Source organism: Cherax quadricarinatus, chromosome 31, assembly GCF_038502225.1.
Source record: "Cherax quadricarinatus isolate ZL_2023a chromosome 31, ASM3850222v1, whole genome shotgun sequence".
Classification (NCBI taxonomy): domain Eukaryota; kingdom Metazoa; phylum Arthropoda; class Malacostraca; order Decapoda; family Parastacidae; genus Cherax; species Cherax quadricarinatus.
In genome coordinates this window covers 13,526,544-13,549,443 of record NC_091322.1, presented here as the reverse complement: position 1 = coordinate 13,549,443, position 22,900 = coordinate 13,526,544, and the positions used below count along the sequence as shown (strand labels likewise).

The following is a 22,900-nucleotide window of genomic DNA, read 5'->3' as shown; positions in this document are numbered from 1 at the left end:
AGATCCCAAGAAGTTGCAGTGTCTGACAGGATTGTAGATGAATGGTTCAGAGAACTGACACGTTGATAAATTAGACACATGTGCAACTCTTGGGTATCTTTATTGAGGAAACGTTGCACATGTGTCTAATTTATCAACGTGTCGGTTCTCTGAACCATTCATCTACAACAAGCTCTTCCTAATGAAATTTTGGGGATGATTTTTTGGTTTTTGCTTGAATTATGGTATATGTACTTGGAAATTTTGGAACATTAATGTTTTATCACTGACTTCATCATTGCTTAGTTAATCTTAAGTTAATTTTAAGCCAGCCCGTAATGCTATGCATAGTATAAGTGGCTTTGGCATGCTGCTCTTATCTGTATTTTTTTGTACCTCTGTATGTGTGCTCAAATTTATAATAAAAAAAAAAAAAAAAAAAAAAATAATTTTAATAAACATTCTCCTGCCCAATGCAAAATGGATGAGATGTTATGATGACCTTTTCTTATGGCCATGTACAAAATGATATGATAACTTTTTTTTTTTTTTTTTAACATGTTGGCCATTTCCCACCGAGGCAGAGTGACCCCCCCAAAAAAAAAAAAAAATTCAAAAAAGAAATAAAAACCCAAAAAGAAAGAAAAAACTTTCATCATCATTCAACACTTTCACCATCACTCATACATAATCACTCTTTGCAAAGGTGCTCAGATATGACAGTTTAGATGTCCCTCCAAACTACCAATACCCCAAGCCACTCCTTTAAAGTGCAGGCATTGTACTTCCCATTTCCAGGACTCAGGTCCGGCTAACCAATTTCCCTGAATCCCTTCATAAAATATTACCCTGCTCACACTCCAACAGCTCGTCAGGACCCAAAAACCATTTGTCTCCATTCACTGCTATCAAACATGCTCATGCACGCTTGCTGGAAGTCCAAGCCCCTTGCTCACAAAACCTCCTTTACCCCCTCCCTCTAACCTTTTCGAGGACGACCTCTACCCCGCCTTCCTTCCCCTACAGATTTATATGCTCTCCAAGTCATTCTACTTTGTTCCATTCTCTCTAAATGACCAAAACACCTCAAAAACCCCTCTTCAGCTCTATAACTAATACTTTTAATAACTCCATACCTCCTCCTAATTTCCACACTATGAATTCTCTGCATAATACTTACACCACACATTGCCCTTAGACACGACATCACTGCTTCAAGCCGCCTCCGCACTGCAGCATTTACAACCCATGCTTCACACCAACATAAGTGTTGGTACCACTATACTCTCATACATTCCCTTCTTTGCCTCCATGGATAACATTTATTGTCTCCATAGATACCTCAATGCACCACTCACCTTTTTTCCTTCATCAATTGTATGGTTAACCTCATCCTATGCTATTTATGCCTGGGGATCAACAGCAGCAACCCACCTAAATCCAATAATAACCCAACAAAAAGGTGAAGTAAGAATTATCACACAATCCAATGCTAGATAACACAATCCCCCACTCTTCAAAGATCTAAACTTACTCACTGTACAAAACATTTACACCTACTACTGTGCAGCCTACATTTACAGAACCATAAATTCTAATATTAACCCTGAACTAAAACACTTCTTGATAGTTGAAACATGATCCATAGACACAATACCAGACACAAATATCTCTATGACATTCCTCGTGTCCAGCTAAATCTCTACAAAAACTCAATGTACGTACATAAAAGAGCCTAAAATCTGGAACTCCCTGCCAGAAAACTCTAAACTGCAGACTCAACCACCATTTTCAAAACTACCTTTAAAAAACATCTTATCTCCCTAACACACCCCATCATCGGCTATGTGAAAACCACCTATTCTCTTTTTTGTATCACAAACACATCCAAACAAAATAGACTTACTCTTGTTATCTGTAATTCCCCCTAATTTACACTTACATTCACCCAAATGACTGTAAACATAAAATTCCTAATATAGCTTTTGCCTAATAAATCTTAAGTTAGTCCTAAGTTTGCCTGAAATACTCTCCCAACATAGGAGCTTTTATAGAAATAGTGTATCATGCCGAGATAAAACCATTCCCATTACTAAATTTACTAATTATAATATTGTTATATCCTAGGTAGTAGGTTGGTAGACAGCAACCGCCCAGGGAGGTACTACCGTCCTGCCAAGTGAGTGTAAAACGAAAGCCTGTAATTGTTTTACATGATGGTAGGATTGCTGGTGTCCATTTTTCTGCCTCACAAACACGCAAGGTTTCAGGTACGTCTTGCTACTTCTACTTACACTTAAGTCACACTACACATACATGTACAAGCATATATATACACACCCCGCTGGGTTTTCTTCTATTTTCTTACTAGTTCTTATTCTTGTTTATTTCCTCTTACCTCCATGGGGAAGTGGAACAGGATTCTTCCTCCGTAAGCCAAGGGTGTTGTAAGAGGCGACTAAAATGCCAGGAGCAAGGAGCTAGTAACCCCTTCTCCTGTATATATTACTAAATGTAAAAGGAGAAACTTTCATTTTTCCTTTTGGGCCACCCCGCCTCGGTGGGATACGGCCGGTGTGTTAAAAAAAAAAACAAATATTGTTATATGTTTTGTATCACCTCACTATTATCAATCTACTTAATGTTAATCACTTCATTTACCTAACTTTTATATCAGTATGCAATAATTTATATTAAAGTGTACAGCTCCATAACCTGTGTCCAAATAAAGTAAGATTTAAAATTTGTCTGCCCAAAATGCCTAGGCATGTTAGTGGCCTTCTTTGTAATTAATATTTTATAGTATGTAAACCATACATTGTAAGCTTTGCAAGGAAATAAACATTTTCAGTTTCATTTTCATCCTTCATAAACCCATCCACTATCAAGTCAGTGACCAAATACATAAGAAAATAATTAACTTTTTACACAGCTTAAAATTACTGGCCCCAAATTAGAGATGAAATGATGATGGTGTGAGCACACATTCAGACACTAACACACATGATGCGGGCAGTCAATGACCCCGCTGCCCAAGAACAATGAAAGTGGATCCGTCCTGGAGGAATCTTGGACTGTACAAGCATGTGATTAAGAAGAGATGGCCTGTTTTATCAAATGCATAACCGGACCTGATAGCTGTTTGATATAGTAATAGATCTGGTCTGTTTCATGGCTATTTTATTCAGACATCCCATTAAATGTACATGTTCAACCTTTGTCCAGCCAGAATTTTTGTCTATCTTAACCGACATCCATTTTATCAGACCTTTATCATACTCCAGTTTCAGTCACTTTAAATAGTGTCAATGCATGGAAGGTGTAAATAATATAATAAACAGAAAGAATAAATAAGATAATATACAATATGTTAATATATTCAACTGCTAATAGATTAAATTTTTTCATAGATTTTGTACTAAGACTGACTATGCTCTCCTGTCTATTATACAGCACCTGCAAAGGATAAAGTGCTATCCTTTGAGATCCAAAACACAAAGCATGCATTCACATAAAACATTTTACTTTTGCAAGACAATAATTTATATAGTATATAGTACACTTTCTCCATGGGGAAGGGGAACAGAATTTTTCCTCCGTAAGCCATGTGTGTTGTAAGAGGCGACTAAAATGCCGGGAGCAAGGGGCTAGTAACCCCTTCTCCTGTATATATTACTAAATTTAAAAGGCAAAACTTTTGTTTTTTCTTTTTGGCCACCCCACCTCAGTGGGATACGGCTGGTACGTTGAAAGAAGAATATACAGTGGACCCCCGCATAACGATGGCATCACATAGCGATTATTTCGCATACCGCTTGCTTTAATTGCAAAAATTTTGCCGCGCATACCGATTAAAAACCCGCTCAACGATTTTCGTCTGAGACGCGTCCAATGTGCGCCCTCAGCCAGCCTCACATGTGCCGCCCGTGCCATTGTTTACCAGCCAGCCTCCGCGGTAACATCCAAGCATACACTCGGAATATTTCGTATTATTACAGTGTTTTCGGTGCTGTTTCTGGAAAATAAGTGACCATGGGCCCCAAGAAAGCTTCTAGTGCCAACCGTACACCAATAAGGGTGAGAATTCCCATTGAAATGAAGAAAGAGATCATTGATAAGTATGAAAGTGGAGTGCGTATCGCCGACCTAGTCAAGTTGTACAAGAAACCCCAATCAACCATCGCTACTATTGTGGGCACCAAAAAGACAATCAAGGAAGCTGTTCTTGCCAAAGGTTTAACTGTGTTTTCGAAACAAAGATCGCAAGTGATGGAAGATGTTGAGAGACTCTTATTGGTGTGGATAAATGAAAAACAGCTAGCAGGAGATAGCGTCTCTCAAGCGATCATATGTGAAAAGGCTAGGAAGTTGCATGAGGATTTAATTAAAAAAATGCCTGCAACTAGTGATGATGTGAGTGAATTTAAGGCCAGCAAAGGTTGGTTTGAGAGATTTAAGAAGCGTAGTGGCATCCATAGTGTGATAAGGCATGGTGAGGCTGCCAGTTTGGACCACAAAGCGGCTGAAAAATATGTGCAGGAATTCAAGGAGTACATAGACAGTGAAGGACTGAAACCTGAACAAGTGTTTAATTGTGATGAAACAGGCCTGTTCTGGAAGAAAATGCCAAGCAGGACCTACATTACTCAGGAGGAAAAGGCACTCCCAGGACATAAGCCTATGAAAGACAGGCTTACTTTGTTGATGTGTGCCAATGCTACTGGTGATTGCAAAGTTAAGCCTTTATTAGTGTATCACTCTGAAACTCCCAGAGCGTTCAGGCAAAAGAATGTCCTCAAGGAGAATTTGTGTGTGCTGTGGAGGGCAAACAGTAAGGCATGGGTCACTAGGGACTTTTTCTATAACTGGTTACACCATGCATTTGCCCCCAATGTGAAAGATTACCTAACTGAAAAGAAATTAGACCTTAAGTGCCTCCTGGTGTTAGACAATGCCCCTGGTCATCCTACAGACGTGGCAGAGCGACTTTAAGGGGACATGAGCTTCATTAAGGTGAAGTTTTTGCCTCCTAATACCACTCCTCTCCTGCAGCCCATGGACCAGCAGGTTATTGCAAACTTCAAAAAACTGTACACAAAAGCTCTGTTTGAAAGGTGCTTTGTAGTGACCTCAGAAACTCAACTGACTCTAAGAGAGTTTTGGAGAGAGCACTTTAATATCCTCAATTGTGTAAACCTTATAGGTAAGGCTTGGGAGGGAGTGACTAAGAAGACCTTGAACTCTGCTTGGAAGAAACTGTGGCCAGAATGTGTAGACAAAAGGGATTTTGAAGGGTTTGAGGCTAACCCTGAGAATTTTGTGCCAGTTGAGGAATCCATTGTGGCATTGGGAAAGTCCTTGGGGTTGGAGGTTAGTGGGGAGGATGTGGAAGAGTTGGTGGAGGAGGACAATGAAGAACTAACCACTGATGAGCTGATAGATCAACTTCAAGAGCAAGAGGCCAGACCTGGGGAAACTGGTTCAGAGGAGGGGAGAGAGAAATTGAAGAGGTTGCCTACTACAAAGATAAAGGAAATCTGTGCAAAGTGGCTTGAAGTGCAAACCTTCATGGATGAAAATCACCCTCACACAGCTATTGCAAGCCGTGCTGGTGATTATTACACTGACAATGTTGTGAAACACTTTAGGCAAGTCATAAAGGAACGAGAGGTACAGGCCACTATGGACAGATATCTTGTGCGAAAGAAGTCCAGTGACTCTGAAGCTGGCCCTAGTGGCATTAAAAGAAGAAGGGAAGTAACCCCAGAAAAGGACTTGCTACCTCAAGTCCTAATGGAAGGGGATTCCCCTTCTAAACACTAACACTCTCTCTCCCCTCCTCCCATCCCATCAATCATCACCAGATCTTCAATAAAAGTAAGTGTCATGTAATTGTGCATGCCTTTTTCAGTTTGTGTGTATTAAAATTAGCATTTCATGTGGTAAAAAAATTTTTTTTTCATACTTTTGGGTGTCTTGCACGGATTAATTTTATTTCCATTATTTCTTATGGGGAAAATTCATTCACATAACGATTATTTCGCATAACAATTACCCCTCTTGCACGGATTAAAATCGTTAACCGGGGGTCCACTGTAGTATACTTACCACATTTTAATATTGATTTTATTGTTGATAACAATTCATAACCATCATTCCAACATACATCTAACCCACAACTGAGAAAACATTTCAGTTCATCATGAAGCATTAAGTCTCAAGTGACATATCATCATGGTCCAGGACGAACCAAAATGTTGTTAAAGTTTTCTTCCCAAATTGCGAGTAAGTTGTGAACTGTTCTAACCATGTTTTACTTACTTACCTTTTTCTTTTGGTAGAATAATATAAAACCCACAAAATTTACTTACCGCTACATATTTCCTCTTGCCAAAAAAACACATGGCAATATTATTCCAGAGGGGTGGAGATTCAGCAATGGACTGAGCAGCTACGCGGTACTTGGCCAATGCTACATCAAAGTCTTGGTGGCTCTGTTAAAATGAATTATATTTTTACTTAATGCAGTAACAATTAATTTTAAAAACATTGTTTCATGCTGTTTTAGGTGAAGAAAAATAAGAAATACTTTCACCATCATTCACTCAATCATTGTCTTGCCAGAAGCACGCTGACATCACAGCTCAGATGACCCTCTGAACTGCAACACCCCCACCCTTCCTTCCAAATGAAGGCACTGTACTTCCCACCTTCAGGACTAACTGGCTTCCCTGAATCCCTTCATAAATGCTACCTTGCTCACACTAACAGCACGTCAAGTCATAAAAACCGCTTAACTTCAACATGTGTCTTGAATGTCCAAGCCCATAGCCCCCAAAACCTCCTTTACTCCCTCCCTCCAACCTTTCCTAGGGCAATCCTTACCCCACCTTCCCTCCACTACAGATTTACACACAATCCAAGTCATTCAATTTTGCTCCATTCTCTTTATATGTCCAAACCACCTAAATAACACCTTGTCAGTCTTTTGATAACATCTTTAGTAACCCCACACCTGCTCCTAATCTACAAACTACGAATTCTCTGCATAATATTCACACAACACATTGCCCTCAGACATGACATCTCCCCTGCCTCCAGCCTCCTCCTCATTGCAACATTTAAAACCTATGACTCACAAAATCGTAAAGACATGATTGCAAACAAACCATACCACGGGCGGGATTTGAACCCGCGGTCAGAAAGTCGCTAACGCGACGGTCTGGAGTTTTGAGACTCTCTGACCGCGGGTTCAAATCCTGCCCGTAGTATGGTTTAAAACCTATGCTTCAAACCCATACAAAAGTGTTGGTACCACTATACTCTTTTTGCCTCTAAGGATTATGTTCTTTGTCTCCACAGACATCTCAATGCATCACCCTCCTTTTTCTCTTCATCAATTTGATGATTCACCTCATCTTTCTTAATACCCTGCTCACACTCCAACAGCTCATCAGGTCCCAAAAACCATTCATCTCCATTCACTCCTATCAAACATGCTCACGCACGCTTGTTGGAAGTCCAAGCACCTCGGCCACAAAACCTCCTTTACCCCCTCTCTCCAATCTTTTTAGGGACAACCCCTATCCCACCTTCCTTTCCCTATAGATTTATATGCTCTCCATGTCATTCTACTTTGTTCCATTCTCTCTAAATGACCAAATCACCTCAACAGCCCCTCTTCAGCCCTCTGACTAATACTTTTAGTATCTCCATACCTCCTCCTAATTTCCACACTACAAATTCTTTGCATAATATTTACACCACAAATTGCCCTTAGACACCACATCTCCATTGCCTCCAGCCGCTTCCTCGCTGCAGCATTTACAACCCATGCTTCACACCCATAATATCCCGCTATTGGGCTGTGCGGACGTGCTGCGCAGTAGCTCCTGATTGAGTTGGCTTTTGCGCAGTGTTGACGTGTACTTAGCTCTGTGAAGACCTGTTTGCGCGCTCTCTGCGAATTGAAGCAAGATGCCCTCCATCGAGCAACTTTACCAACAGCTTAAGGAAGAATTGAGGATGGTGAAGTTGGAGATTCAGCGACTGACCGAGGAAAACAAGAAAATTCGTAGTAGTCCTCCTGTTTTGAGTCCTCAGGTCAAGAAGGGAAACTGGTCAGTGGCTGGACAGCAGGGAACGAAGTTGATGATCAAGAAGACGAATGGAAAGGTAGAAACGATGAAGAAGAAAGAGACTGCTGTGGAAACTGTTGTGGAAACATCTAATACATTCTCAGTGCTACCCGACAAATGTGAGTCGACTACTGGGAACATCACGACGAACGACACCAAGGAAGGTAAGAATATTGTTGTTGTTGGGGATAGCCAAGTTAGGTACATGGATAGGGCGTTCTGCTTGAAGGACAGGAGTAGGAGACAGTTAGATAAGTTAGATAAGTTTAGATTCAGATAAGTTTAGATTTAGATAAGTTTAGATTCAGAAAGGACATAGGAAAGCATTGGTTTGGAAATAGGGTAGTAGATGAGTGGAACAGTCTACCTAGTTGGGTTGTTGAGGCTGGGACTTTGGGTAGTTTCAAATTTAGGTTGGATAAGTACATGAGTGGGAGGGGTTGGATTTGAGTGGGACTTTCACATCAGAGCTTATTTCTTGGGTGGCATTGAAAATTGGGTTGGGCAAATGTTTTGTTAGTGGGATGAATTGTAAAGGACCTGCCTAGTATGGGCCAACAGGCCTCCTGCAGTGTTCCTCCTTTCTTATGTTCTTATATAAGAGTATTGGTACCACTATACTCTCATACATTCCCTTCTTTGCCTCCATGGATAACGTTCTTTGTCTCCACAGATACCACAACGCACCACTCACCTTATTTCCTCCATCAATTCTAAGGTTAACCTCATCCTTCTTAAACCCCTCCGCTGACAAGCCAACTCCCAAATACCTGAAAAAATTCACTTATTCCATATTCCCTCCCTCCAATGTGGTATCCAACTTTCCTTTATCTAAATACTGTTCATGTATATGCTTTAATATGAACACTTGGTCTACACATCCCATACCTTCCCTAAAAACCTCCTTGTTCATCTGTATATTCTGCTATCTGTGTTACACTTAATTCTTTCAATAATTACTCTACCATACACTTTAACTGGTAAACTCAACAGGCTTATTCCTGTAATTCTTACCCTCTCTTTTATCCTCTTTTCCTTCATACAAAGAAAAGAGGATACATGATCTCTGCCAATCCCTGGGTACCTTCCCCTTTTCATACATTTATTGAACAAAAGCACCAATCACTCCAAAATTATATCCCCACCTGCTTTTAAAATTTCCATTTTGATCCCATCAATCCCAGCTGCTTTACCTCTTTTCAGTCCACCTACTGCTTCATGCACCTCTCCTCCACCCACATTTAGTTCTTTCTCAAAATAGTACCTATAATGTCATCTAATGTAAAAAATTAGTACCTATACACTTACTAGAATATAACCCAATTATTTTTTTCTTATAATCATGTACAATGATATGCTCTTGTAGTGTTAAGTTAGGCTTAAGCTTGCCCAAAATGCTCTGCATAGACATGGGCTTTCAATATGCACTCAAGTGTCACCCATCTCTGTATAAACAATGTTTCATATTAAAGTAAATTGTGTTTGTACTTGAATTTGTAAATGATGTTCTGCTTGCCTACCTCCCTCCATCCCTCCCTACCTACTTCCCTATCTACCTACTTATCTACTTACTTACCTCCCTCCCTCCCTCCCTCCCTCTTGATCAAAATATTCCCTCCATCTTTCCAATACCTTCACTTCCCCATCTAATCACTCTCCTCTTTCGTTTTTAACTGTTCAATCCAGGTTACAGTGGTAATGAACTACTTATATGATTTTGATTTGGTTACAGTTGTAATGAATTGATAAAACAGGCATGAATTCAGTCACAAACATTACAACGTGGTTTTGAATTATCAACAAGTAGTAGTAGACATGTTAGAATGGAGTGAATGACACAAATGGTCAATACAAGTGTATTAGAATAGAGTAAGTGGCCCATGGCCTGGTGGCAAAAAGTTCTTGCTTCACACGCTGAGGGTATTTTTCTTTATACCTGTTGTCCATGTTCACCCATCAGTAAAAATGGGCAGCTGGGTGTTAGCTGACTGGTGTGAGTTGCATCCTGGGACAAAACTGACCTAATTTCCCTGAAATGCTCTGCATAACAATGGCTTTCTATGTAGTAGTATGTCACTGATGTCAGTTAGGCCTCTATACTTTGTACATGTACTTGTAGAAATAAAGATATTACTGCTATATTACAAACTTGCAGTTATTGTGTGGACAATGTAAGGTTTATGAAAGGAGTCAGGAAAACTGGCAAGTCAAGCTTGAGTTATGAGAGATGGGGTGTAGAGTGCTTAACACTGTAGTGTGAGGTGTGGCTCTCACTTTGTCATGGTAAACATTATCCTGGAAATATAAACACATATGCAGTATAATGTGATCTTTTATTGACAATGTTTTGCCCACACAGTGAGCTTTTTCAAGTCACAAACAGATCTACCTGGGGTGGAAGGTACGCGAGTATTTATAGTCAGGTTCAGAATGCTGGGTCAGGTGGAGAATGCTGCATCTGATGATCTACCGAGTGGGGTTATAGAGTATAAAATCTTGGGTAGCTTGGAAGGGAGATTGGATAAGTATGTGAGTAGACCTTCTGCAGTGTTCCTCCATTCCTATGTTCTTATGTGGGATGGTGATGAAGAAGTTTCCTGGCAAGTGGTTCAGCTATGTTATAGAAGCCATTGTTTTGGTTGAAGTTGTTGGATATGGAGATAAGTGATGATTCCAAGAATCTTGGAATCATGGATATGGAGATAAGCAGTGATTCCAAGAATCTTGGAATCATCGCTTATCTCCATGTCCAACAACTTCAACCAGAACAATGGCTTCTATAACATAGCTGAGCCACTTGCCAAGAAACTTCATCGCTATCCCACATAAGAACATAGGAATGGAGGAACACTGCAGAAGGTCTACTCACATACTTATCCAATCTCCCTTCCAAGCTACTCAAGATTTTAGACTCTATAACCCCACTCGGTAGATCATCAGATGCAGCATTCTCCACCTGACCCAGCATTCTGAACCTGACTTTAAATACTCGTGTACCTTCCACCCCAGGTAGATCTGTTTGTGACTTGAAAAAGCCCACCGTGTGGGCGAAACGTTGTCAATAAAGGATCACATTATACTGCATATGTGTTTATATTTCCATTGTGTCGGTATTTTATACCATTTATTTCCAAACATTATCCTACTGGAAATGTGGCTAGATATAATTTGATAGCAAATATCCTTTTCATCTTTGGATTATCCTGTCTTGTTAAGAAGAGGCAGATAATTTAAACAACGTATAGAAAACAACAAAATATCATAATACTACAGTAAGCTCTCTTATGAAGCTCCGCTATACACTGCAATTTTTTGCACATGTAACTGAAAAAAAAAATACATCCACCATTAAAATAGCACATGAAAAGGTGTACATACTACATGCTATTCAATTTTGGATGCTATTTTTCAATAGCATTTAAAAAAAAAAAATGACACAATGAAGAGGAGCTTCATAAGAGAGCTTACTGTGTAAATTAGGTTACAAAAATCTTAAGTTATAAGAACAAGGTAAATTACCCTCTCAGAACTTAACCACGTGATTCAGAAAGTTTAATTTGAAACTTACGTTCTAATGCGACTTACCTGCATCATCGAGCCAGCAGCAAGAATGGCTCGTGTGTTATTTGGATCAAAGGTAAGAGTAGTTCCCAGGTGCTCAAAAGCTTGTTGGTATTTACCTGTCTGCATGTAGAGCAGACCCAGAGCAGTGTGCAGGTCTCCATTTTCAGGGAAATACCTAAAATAAATGTTATTCTGTAAAGGTGAAGAGTGTATTATGAATTTAAGAAATGGAAATTAATTATTATAGACTTTTTGCTGATGATACTGTGCTTATGGGAGATTCTAAAGAAAAATTGCAAAGGTTAGTGGATGAGTTTGGGAATGTGTGTAAAGGTAGAAAGTTGAAAGTGAACATAGAAAAGAGTAAGGTGATGAGGGTGTCAAATGATTTAGATAAAGAAAAATTGGATATCAAATTGGGGAGGAGGAGTATGGAAGAAGTGAATGTTTTCAGATACTTGGGAGTTGACGTGTCGGCGGATGGATTTATGAAGGATGAGGTTAATCATAGAATTGATGAGGGAAAAAAGGTGAGTGGTGCGTTGAGGTATATGTGGAGTCAAAAAAAGTTATCTATGGAGGCAAAGAAGGGAATGTATGAAAGTATAGTAGTACCAACACTCTTATATGGATGTGAAGCTTGGGTGGTAAATGCAGCAGCGAGGAGACGGTTGGAGGCAGTGGAGATGTCCTGTTTAAGGGCAATGTGTGGTGTAAATATTATGCAGAAAATTCGGAGTGTGGAAATTAGGAGAAGGTGTGGAGTTAATAAAAGTATTAGTCAGAGGGCAGAAGAGGGGTTGTTGAGGTGGTTTGGTCATTTAGAGAGAATGGATCACAGTAGAATGACATGGAAAGCATATAAATCTATAGGGGAAGGAAGGCGGGGTAGGGGTCGTCCTCGAAAGGGTTGGAGAGAGGGGGTAAAGGAGGTTTTGTGGGTAAGGGGCTTGGACTTCCAGCAAGCGTGCGTGAGCGTGTTAGATAGGAGTGAATGGAGACGAATGGTACTTGGGACCTGACGATCTGTTGGAGTGTGAGCAGGGTAATATTTAGTGAAGGGATTCAGGGAAACCGGTTATTTTCATATAGTCGGACTTGAGTCCTGGAAATGGGAAGTACAATGCCTGCACTTTAAAGGAGGGGTTTGGGATATTGGCAGTTTGGAGGGATATGTTGTGTATCTTTATATGTTTATGCTTCTAGACTGTTGTATTCTGAGCACCTCTGCAAAAACAGTGATAATGTGCGAGTGTGGTGAAAGTGTTGAATGATGATGAAAGTATTTTCTTTTTGGGGATTTTCTTTCTTTTTTGGGTCACCCTGCCTCGGTGGGAGACGGCCGACTTGTTGAAAAAAAAAAAAAAAAAAAAAGACCGAATAAAAAAAATGTGAAAGAAGACTGTAGGTGCTGAAGTACATTAGAAATTTTGCAGACAATCACAAAGAAATTGTTTTAGATAGAAGTGAGTGGAGGTAAATGGTTTTTGGAACCTGAAGAGCTGTTGGACTGGGAGCAAGGTAACTTTTGTGAAAGAATTCAGGGAAACTGGTTAGCAAGACTTGAGTCTTAGAGGTGGGAAAAGTAGTTCCTGCACTTTGAAGGAGGGGTGGGGATATTTGCAGTTTGGAAGGGCATCTGAACTGTAGTATCTGCATGCCTATGGCAAGACAGTGATGGTGTGAATGGTGGTGAAAGTGTTTTTTAATGGGTCACCCTACCTAGGTGGGAGACAGCCACCATTAAAAAAAAAATCATGTTACATAATATAAAAATGAAAGGACATGGGTTATCATTGCAAAGAGTGTATGCCTGAGATATCACATCCTGCTGATATCTCCATTCTGCACTGACAGGTTGCGCCATGATCATGCCACGAACTGTCAGCACATATTAAAATAAAATAATGCCTAATACTTCCTGTGGTATGATCATTTTATAAGATATCATTTACCTAATGATTTATTGACAGTAGAATCTCAATGTATATTTGTTACTAGACTTTACCTACAAGTAACTTAACTACTGCATTAGCAAATCATTATGGATCATAGCAGCTGGTACAGCAGTAAAAATATTAGTACATTGCTGCCAAAAGCAACACCAGCAACAGTCATCACTGTTTCCTTTTAACATTTATTAGGTAAGCAAACATAAGCAGCACTGTAGTTTTCTTTGAATAACTAAACATGACCCTCTGCATAAGCACACTTTTTCATACTCTGAAAGGGGTCCCTATAATTTTTTAAGGTGTTGGTATCTCACACCATTACTCTACATACACACATCATAGGTGTTATATATACAGTAATTGAAAAAATACATTTTTAAATTATTGTAGGAGATAATATTACAAACTGAGAGGAAGCAGGTAGCCTGCAGCTTGCATCATCATCATCATCATCACTACCTTTTTTTTATTTTTTTTCCAACAAGTCGGCCGTCTCCCACCGAGGCAGGGTGACCCAAAAAGAAAGAAAATCCCCAAAAAGAAAATACTTTCATCATCATTCAACACTCACACATAATCACTGTTTTTGCAGAGGTGCCCAGAATACAACAGTTTAGAAGTATATACGTATAAAAATACACAATATATCCCTCCAAACTGCCAATATCTCAAACCCCTCCTTTAGAGTGCAGGCATTGTATTTCCCATTTCCTAGACTCAAGTCCAGTTATATAAAATAACCGGTTTCCCTGAATCCCTTCACTAAATATTACCCTGCTCACATTCCAACAGCTCGTCAGGTCCCAAATACAATTTGTCTCCATTCAATCCTATCTAACACGCTCACGCACGCTTGCTGGAGGTCCAAACCCCTCACCCACAACACCTCCTTTACCCCCTCCCTCCAACCAAACAAGCATAGACACATTGTAGCATGGGTAAAGAGGGCATTTAACCCAAGCCTCAGCTTAAGCAACCCCGAAACATTATTTGGAGAATTTGTCTCATGCAGTTTCTCTTTTGACAAACAAATACAGCTGTCTGGATATAGTTCAAATTAGCAATCTGTTCTGTTCTATATCCTAAAATAAGTACAGTCATAATTTATTTTTTTTTCAGAGAAATCTAACATAATTATAAAAACAGTAGTCTGATTGTGTTGTCAGCACATTTCTGGATAGATGGCAACTGAATGATTGATGGTGAATGCATTTGCTTCTTTAGGTCACCTTACTTGGCAGAAGACAGCCAGTGAGTTAAACACAAATAACTAAAAATATAGAAACTACAAAGAAAGCAAGAGAAAAATATAAGCAGATTCAAGTGAAAGGTTAACCCTACAAAACATCAAGACAGACTTTATTTCCCTCTACCATAAATTCCTGGGTAAAACATTGTAATAAAGGTTTCCTTGCACATATTGTCTCTCTCACCTCCAGGACTCAAATCTGGCTCACCAGTTTTCATGAATGCCTTCATAATTTTGAGAGGCTGGGGGAGATATAATCTACAAACTTCAGAAGACAAAGGACCTGGGAGTAAGCACAACATTCAATATGTCACCAGAGGCCCACATCAGCTGAATAACCATGGCATCATATGAGAGCCAGGCAAACTAAATATCATTCAGGTAGTAGGTTGGTAGACAGCAACCACCCAGGGAGGTACTACCGTCTTGACAGGTGACTGTGAAACAGAAACCTGTAACTGTTTTACATGACGGTAGGATTGCTGGTGTCTCTTTTCTGTCTTAGAAACATGCTGGATAACAGGTATACCTTGCAATTTCTACTTACACTTAGGTCACACTACACAGGCAAGCACATGCATATACTGTATATATATATACATACACACATCTAGGGTTTTTCTTCCTTTTCTTAATAGCTCTTGTTTTTGTTTTTTCTCTCTATTGTCCATGGGGAGGTGGAAAAGAATCTTTCCTCCATAAGCCATGTGTGTCGTATCAGGCGACTAAAATGCCGGGAGCAATCGCAAGTAACCCTTTCTCCTGTACACGCTTACTAAAAATCAGAAGAAGAAAAGCTTTATAAAACTGGGATGCTTGAATGTGCATGGATATAGTGCGGATGATAAGAAAGAGATGATTGCTGATGTTATGAATGAAAAGAAGTTGGATGTCCTGGCCCTAAGCGAAACAAAGCTGAAGGGGGTAGGCGAGTTTCAGTGGGGAAAAATAAATGGGATTAAGTCAGGAGTAGCTGAGAGAGTTAGAGCTAAGGAAGGGGTAGCAATAATGTTGAAGGACCAGTTATGGAAGGAGACGAGGGAATATAAATGTGTAAATTCAAGGATTATGTGGATTAAAATAAGGGTCGGATGTGAAAAGTGGGTCATAATAAGCGTGTATGCACCTGGAGAAGAGAGGAGCATACAGGAGAGAGAGAGATTTTGGGAGATGTTAAGCGAATGTATAGGAGCCTTTGAACCAAGTGAGAGAGTAATTATGGTAGGGGACCTAAATGCTGAAGTAGGAGAAACATTTAGAGAGGGTGTGGTAGGTAAGTTTGGGGTGCCAGGTGTAAATGAAAATGGGAGCCCTTTGATTGAACTTTGTATAGAATGGGGTTTAGTTATAAATAATACATATTTTAAGAAAAAGAGGATAAATAAGTACATATAAAAGATATGATGTAGGGTGTAATGACAGTAGTTTGTTGGACTATGTATTGGTAGATAAAAGACTGTTGAGTAGACTTCAGGATGTACATGTTTATAGAGGGGCCACAGATATATCAGATCACTTTCTAGTTGTAGCTACAGTGAGAGTAAAAGGTAGATGGGATACAAGGAAAATAGAAGCAGCAAGTAAGAGAGAGGTGAAGGTGTATAAACTAAAAGAGGAGGCAGTTAGGGTAAGATATAAACAACTATTGGAGGATAGATGAGCTATTGAGAGTATAGGCAATGGGGTCGAAGATGTATGGGGTAGGTTTAAGAATGTAATGTTAGAGTGTTCAGCAGAAGTTTGTGGTTACAGGAAAGTGGGTGCAGGAGGGAAGAGGAGCGATTGGTGGAATGATGATGTAAAGAGAGTAGTAAGGGAGAAAAAGAGGTTTTTACAAAGTAGAAGTGATACAAGGAGGGAAGACTATATGGAGAGAAAAAGAGAGGTTAAGAGAGTGGTGAAGCAATGTGAAAAGAGAGCAAATGAGAAAGTGGGTGAGATGTTATCAACAAATTTTGTTGAAAATAAGAAAAAGTTTTGGAGTGAGATTAATAAGTTGAGGAAGCCTAGGGAACAAATGGATTTGAGTCAAAAATAGGAGAGGAGAGTTATTAAATGTAGAGTTAGAGGTATCGGGAAGGAGGGAATATTTTGAGGAACTGTTAAATGTTGATGAAGATAGGGAAACTGTGATTTCTTGTATAGGGCAAGGAGGAATAACATCTTGTAGGAGTGAGGAAGAGCCAGTTGTGAGCGTGGGAGAAGTTTGTGAGGCAGTGGGTAGAATGAAAGGGGGTAAAGCAGCTGGGATTGATGGGATAAAGATAGAAATGTTAGAAGCAGGAGGGGATATAGTTTTGGAGTGGTTGGAGAGGGTAAGGTACCTAGGGATTGGCAGAGAGCATGCATAGTTCCTTTTTATTAAGGCAAAGGGGATAAAAGAGAGTGCAAAAATTATAGGGGAATAAATCTGTTGAGTATACCTGGTAAAGTGTATGGTAGAGTTATTATTGAAAGAAATAAGAGTAAGACAGAGAGTAGGATAGCAGATGAACAAGGAGGCTTTAGGAAAGGTAGGGGGTGTGTAGACCAAGTGTTGACAGTGAAACATATAGGTGAACAGTATTTAGATAAGGGTAAGGAGGTTTTTGTAGCATTAATGGATTTAGAAAAGGCATATGACAGGGTGGACAGGGGGGCAATGTGGCAGATGTTGCAGGTGTATGGTATAGGAGGTAGGTTACTGAAAGCAGTGAAGAGTTTTTACGAGGATAGTGAGGCTCAGGTTAGAGTATGTACGAGAGAGGGAGATTATTTCCCAGTAAAAGTAGGCCTTAGACAAGGATGTGTGATGTCACCATGGTTGTTCAATATACTTATTTACAGATGGGGTTGTAAGAGAAGTGAATGCTAGGGTCTTGGCACGAGGTGTGGAGTTGAAAGATAAAGAATTAAACACAAAGTGGGAGTTGTCACAGTTGCTCTTTGCTGATGACACGGTGCTTTTGGGAGATTCTGAAGAGAAGTTGCAGAGGTTGGTGGATGAATTTGGTAGGGTATGTAAAAGAAGAAAATTAAAAGTGAATATAGGAAAGAGTAAGGTTATGATGATAACAAACAGATTAGGTGATGAAAGACTGGATATCAGATTGGAGGGTGAGAGTATTGAGGAGGTGAATGTATTCAGATATTTAGGAGTGGACGTGTCAGCAGATGGTTCTATGAAGGATGAGGTGAATCACAGAATAGATGAGGGGAAAAGGGTGAGTGGTGCATTAAACCTGCACCTCTCCAACCTATACCTGCTGATGGAGAACCTTTTGCAGATTTAATTATAGATTGTGAAGGTCCACTACCTAGGTCAAAGTCTGGAAATCAATATTTATTTACGATTATGGATAAATTAACCAGATATCCTGAAGCAATTTCCATGCGCAGTATTAATACCAAAGCTATTCTCAAAGCTTTAACAAAATTCATTTCTTGTTTTGGCATTCCTAAAACTATTCAAAATGATCAAGGTACTAACTTTACTGCCAAAGCATTTAGGGAAGTATTAACTAGGTTAGGGATAATCCACAACTTATCCACTGCCTATCATCCTCAGTCCCAAGGAGCCTTGGAAAGATTCCATCAAACGTTAAAAACTATGATGAGAACTTTTTGCATGCACTTTCCTACAGACTGGGATGAATCACTACCTTTGTTGCTGTTCTCAGTACGAGAGACGGTGCAAGAGTCTACAGGGTATAGTCCGTTTGAGCTGATCTTTGGGCACAATGTACGAGGTCCTCTTCGGGGTGCTCAAAGAAGGATGGATGGGAGAAGACGTTAGCTCAACACTCTACAACCCATCTTCAAGGTTGCAGGTGGCATGTCAGTTAGCCAAGGCTAACCTAAAGACAGCTCAAAGTAAGATGAAACAGAGGCATGACAGAAGTGCACAATTCCGCTCCTTCCATCCAGGAGACAAGGTGTTGGTGCAGGAACCTATACCTGGCCACACCTTGAAAGCTAGATTTACAGGACCTATGCAGATTGTAAGTAGATTATCTGATGTAAATTATGTGGTAGCTCCCATTGATAAGACCTCAAAAACTAAAACTTACCACATTAATCAATTAAAATATTTCCATACACCAGATAAAGTCCCAGTAATGACTCTGTCCTCTACCTCTGAGGACGACTCTGATTCTTTGCACTTTATCTCTGAAATTAATATTAAACTTTCAAATTCTGTCCTCCTCAAGGATCCTAGCCCTTTAATGGAGGGACTATCTGAAACGCAAGCAACAAATTTAACTGAGCTTCTACAGTCATATCCTAATATTTTTTCGGATGTGCCGAAAAAATGTACGTTAGGTTATCATGATGTAGATGTGGGAAACTCTAAACCAATTAAACTCTCCCCCTACAGAGCTAATTCTGAAAAGCAAAGGTTACTTCAGCAGGAAATAGAATTTTTGTTAAAGCATGGTTTAGTGGAGGAGTCATCTAGTCCATGGGCTTCACCGTGCATCCTTGTGAAGAAGGCTGATGGAGGGTTTTGTATGTGTACAGACTATCGTAAGGTGAATGAGGTCACAATTACAGATGCTTACCCTCTTCCTCATCTGGATGACGTAATTGACTTTGTGGGTAAGGCTACTTTTGTGTCCAAGTTAGATTAGATCTCCTTAAAGGTTACTATCAGGTACCTTTAACGGATAAGGCGAAGGAAATCTCTGCCTTCGTAATTCCAGGTCATTATCAATACACAGTTACCCCCTTCGGAATGAAAAATTCCCCCTCTTCATTCCAGAAACTTATCCATCAGGCTATTAACCCTTTGACTGTTTCAGGCCCCTTTCTGAAACTGTCATTCTATGTCGCTCAATTTTTGAAAAATAAAAAAATTATTTTTTCTTATGAAATGATAGAGAATCTTTTCCCGATGGTAATGACACCAAAAGTTCGAAATTTGGTCGAAAACTCATGGAATTATGCTCCCGTGAAGTTAGCGGTCTTGGCGACATATGCGTATTGGCGATTTTGCCGACTTTGAGCCCTATTTTCAGCCAATTCCATTGTTCCAGTTGACCAAACTCATAGCTATTTCTTTAGAACTCCATTTTATCTATCAGCTGAGTACAAGAAACCTCCCATTTACTAATTTGGACTACCCAATATGGTGGTCAGAAATTGGCAATTTGGCCAATTTCACGCAAACTAAAAAAGATGCCAATTTCAAAATAGGGTCCAGAATAAACAAGGTAGACATTTATGGCACTAAAATAACATATGCTCTGTTCATTAGTCACATCTCTAGGCCCCTCTTACATTATTATTGCTTTCTATTTTGATTTTTTATTCATACAAAAAAATAAAAAAATTACTGTTATGCAGACTACTGCATTATTGTAAAAATGGTATAAATAATATCAGTGCACTAGTGAAAGAATATTAGACTCCCCAGTTGACGTGTATTGGACGTGTGGTGTGATTTATTTACTCCTGAACATTGGTAAAAATCGAACATTTCCGCTACTTTGAGTTCAGTTTCAAGGTCGTTTTCATCGTCAAAGTAATGAAAATCATCTCTATTTCTGTAATATGTTTTCCATTTTATCACCTAAGACCATGAAAACGCGAATACAACGATAAATACTATATGAAAATACACCTCAAAGTCGGCGTTTTATTCCAAAAAAACGATCATTTTTTTTTTTTCTCATTACGCAATGTGTGCTGCAGGATTTTTTTTATGTGGTGCACACTGACCACACAGACCCATTCTCTCACATGTGGGCCTACCAGCTTTCTCCCGCTTCATTTGAAGCCGCTAGAATTATTGAGTATATATACGTCAGAAACATTGGCTCGTAAGATGTATTTATACGTCGAAAACAGTCAAAGGGTTAAAGGACTTGAAGGCACGGCAGCGTACCTAGATGATATTGTTGTGGTGTCTGATACTTGGGATCAACACCTACTTAGACTTAAGGCTCTTTTTGAGACCTTTAAGAGTTCCCATTTAACAGTTAATTTATCTAAATCTTCCTTTGGCCAGGCCACTGTCACTTTTCTAGGCCATGAAGTAGGGAGTGGTAAAGTTGCACCTAAACTTGCTAAAATTCTTGCTATTAAAGATTATCCAGTTCCTCATGATAGGAAATCTCTTCAACGTTTCCTAGGCATGATAGGATTTTACAGAAGATTCTTTAAGAATTTCTCAGATATTGTAGCCCCTCTTACCTCTCTTACCAGTCACAAAGTTCCCTTTAATTGGACCTCAGACTGTAACACTGCTTTTAATAAAGCAAAAAGATTATTGTGTACTGCACCCATTCTCTTGTCTCCAGACTTCTCCAAACCTTTTTCATTACAGGTTGATGCTTGTGAGTCTGGGATTGGGGCAGTACTATTACAAAACGAGAATGAGGAGTTGCAGCCTGTAGCATACTTTTCAGCCAAGTTCCAGCCACATCAGAGGGCTTACTCTACCATTGAAAATGAAGCCCTCGCGCTGGTACTGGCTTTGGAGCATTTCGATGTTTATGTGGGCCAGACATCGCAGGTGGTCACAGTCTACAGTGATCACAATCCACTAGTATATCTCCAAGCCATGAAGAACCACAACACAAGGCTCATGTGCTGGACACTAAGACTGCAACCATACTCACTCAGAATTAAATATATTGCCGGCAAAGAAAATGTGTTGGCGGACTCTTTATCTAGAGTCTAATATTTTTATTTATTTAGGTTAGTATGTTATATTATCTGTGGTAACCCCTTTTCACGCTCTTTTTTTTTATCCCCTGGTGTGGGGTTTTTTTTTAGTGAGGGGATGCGGGCTACCGTCCGCCTGTATCTTGGACCTATGCTAGCCTGACTGACTGCTGTCTCACTCTGAGTTTAGGGTTTGGCTTTTTGTCATGAGAAAAGCTGAGCTCTATCTAAGAGTTGGATGGTGGAGAGGAAAGGCGGTCCCATTATTTTGTGCCATGGCAGCACGGTTACCACTGGGAGGTGGCAGCCTAATCCTGAGCCTTCTCGGGGTGGGGGTGTGGCATGCAAAGAGTACGTAACCTTTATTCGGCGCATGTACACACCCTCATTTACAGGCTATCTCCCCCAACCAGCGAACCAGGTTGCTAAGAGTTGATGATGGGGGCCCGTCGTTCAACTAGTGACCAGGTTCTAGCCAATAAGAAGATGGTTTTGGCAATCGCAGAGGTTATGTGGGTACCACTCTCCTGTCTGCCCTTGTCATTCCCATTCTAGAGCTGGTTGAAGCACGGTCTGCTATCTTGTGGCTTCTATTTCTGCCTTGCTTACCGTGGAGTGCACTATACTTATCACTGTACATAGTGTACATATTGCTGTTCTAAATTGGTGAAGGATAATATAAGTTTAAACTTTTTCTGCTGTGTTTATTTTGCTCCCATTACACCCGGGATAACAGGCCATTTGGAATCCTGGGTTGTAATACAGGTACTTGTAGGACTTGATAGGACAGACACAGACAGTTAGAAAGAAAAGGTCTGGTAAGAAGAGGACATATCTGAAGGTTACAGGTGCAAATCAAACATGTTCCCCATTACTCAATAGTTATCTTGCTGTGGATTGATAAAGCTCTCAGTGGGTAAAATGTCTCCTATTAAAATACTCTAAATTTTGTCTATATATCTTTATTTCTACAGCTTGTCAGTATTTATATACCTAGTACTATTTGTCAGAAAGGAACTGAGGATCTCTAACCAAGAACAAACTTGAAACAATGGATTCAAGTTGGATAAATTCACATTTAGAAAAGATAAAAGGAAAGTACTTACTTTTAAATAGTTGTAGATGAGTGAAACAATCTGCTAAGTACAGTGATCAAAGCTAGCACCTTGGGTAGCTTCAAAAATAGGCTAACCAATTATGCACCTTGGGTAGCTTCAAAATAGGTTAACGAACTATAAAGTGTGAGAAGGATTTGTCTAGAATGGGTTAGTAGGGCCACTGCAGTGCTCCTCTACTGTTATGCTCTCAAGTGGACATCACAATTCAAGTTGCCTTCTAAAGTTCAACATTGCCACTCAATCCTCAGAGTG

General features: G+C 39.8%; 1 protein-coding gene across 3 annotated transcripts in view; it reads right to left on the bottom strand.

Moving 5' to 3' along the window:
* Positions 1-22,900, bottom strand: part of LOC128697789 (BBSome complex member BBS4) — a 139,737-nt gene that overhangs the window by 30,923 nt on the left and 85,914 nt on the right. For all 3 annotated transcript variants that reach the window (XM_070090212.1, XM_070090210.1, XM_070090211.1), the window contains 2 exons: positions 11,703-11,856; positions 6,351-6,473 (listed from right to left, as the gene is read on the bottom strand). In XM_070090212.1, the coding sequence (XP_069946313.1) occupies positions 6,351-6,473; positions 11,703-11,856 (277 nt within the window). The remainder of the gene's footprint in view (positions 1-6,350; positions 6,474-11,702; positions 11,857-22,900) is intronic.